The sequence below is a fragment of the Apis dorsata genome, unplaced genomic scaffold (assembly GCF_000469605.1).
Source record: "Apis dorsata unplaced genomic scaffold, Apis dorsata 1.3 scaffold_434, whole genome shotgun sequence".
Lineage (NCBI taxonomy): Eukaryota > Metazoa > Arthropoda > Insecta > Hymenoptera > Apidae > Apis > Apis dorsata.
In genome coordinates, this window is record NW_006263685.1 from 45466 (window position 1) to 46688 (window position 1223).

Consider the following 1223-nt stretch of genomic DNA (forward strand, 5'->3'; position numbering starts at 1 on the left):
TCCAGCCACTTACCCTGTTGTAAATGGAGATATCGGGCACTCCAGGTCCGGCACAAGTGAGCACGTAGTTGGAGTGATCGGTGGAAAACTTGGCGGTGTTGTAAAGACATCTATTCCTGTCCGTTTCCCGAACGATACCGCAGGTTAAACACTTGGGCTTCCTATCGCTCGTGCTCTTAGTCGATATCCTGTACAAATGTTGTACCGCGGATTCCTCTTCCGTTGTGGCCAGGTAATAACTGCGAGAAAAAGCAGAGAAAGAGATGAGAAGATAGGACGAAAAAAAAGAAGAAGAAGAGACAGAAATATAACGGGGGAAGCGTAGTANTCGAGTTTTCGAGATGGAGGAAGCTTGAGGATTGATTTTATACGAGATGTAAATGATTACCCGATACTAACGAGAATTTACCGAATTCATCTCTTCGACGGACGAGCAAACTTTCGATGGATATTTCCTCGACGAAAAGGAACTTTGCTCAACTTTATTAACGAGGGAAGGGGAAAAGTTCAAAGATGGGCGAAAGATCGATCTCGACGATCGATTCGGATCAGGAGTGATTTTGCTTGTGAATTGTCCAGGAAACGATTTCAATGGAATCGTATATGGTTATTGCGTAAATGTTTTCAGCGGCGAGGGTGTCAAGTTTGGCAAGGGTTTGGGTCAGACGTTGCTATTCGAAACTGTTAAGGCTGATTTATACGTTTCGCAAGCGTTGCAGGTATAGCAGAGGATGTAACGCGATCAGACCACTGACTCCATTTGCATTAATGTGGATCGATTGGCCGCTTGTTAATCAATCCATGATTAACCTGAATTACTCGGTTCTTTCCGGCTTAAATTCGTATCGGTCTCGTCGCCACCTCGTTTCAATTGATGAAACCAATTTGCCATCGGTGCAACTTGTTAACGAGATCGAAACCGGTTTTCACCGCGACGAGAAAGGAATTTTTTCCTTTTTTTTTTCAACTTGCTTAATTAACTGCCAGCTACGAATATTACGAATATCGCGCTTTCCCCTCTTTCCGTTGTTCAATTGAAAAATATTTAAAAAAATTTAGGGGGAAAAAATGAAAGAAAGAAAGGAAAAGGAAAATATAATCTCGATTTGATTTCAACTAGATAAAATTCCATTCATAAAAGGAATTGATACATCGATCGGTTGCCGAATTGCCAACACAATTTTATTCGAGGAAAAATTTCATCCGGATACAAGTTCCCCCCC

General features: G+C 41.9%; 1 protein-coding gene across 1 annotated transcript in view; it reads right to left on the reverse strand.

Annotated features, from left to right (window-relative positions):
• The window catches only part of LOC102674178 (venom dipeptidyl peptidase 4-like), a 248884-nt gene that overhangs the window by 31056 nt on the left and 216605 nt on the right, over positions 1–1223 (reverse strand). Inside the window, exon 12 of the mRNA XM_006619725.2 lies at positions 14–239. Coding sequence (XP_006619788.2) covers positions 14–239 — 226 coding nt within the window. The remainder of the gene's footprint in view (positions 1–13; positions 240–1223) is intronic.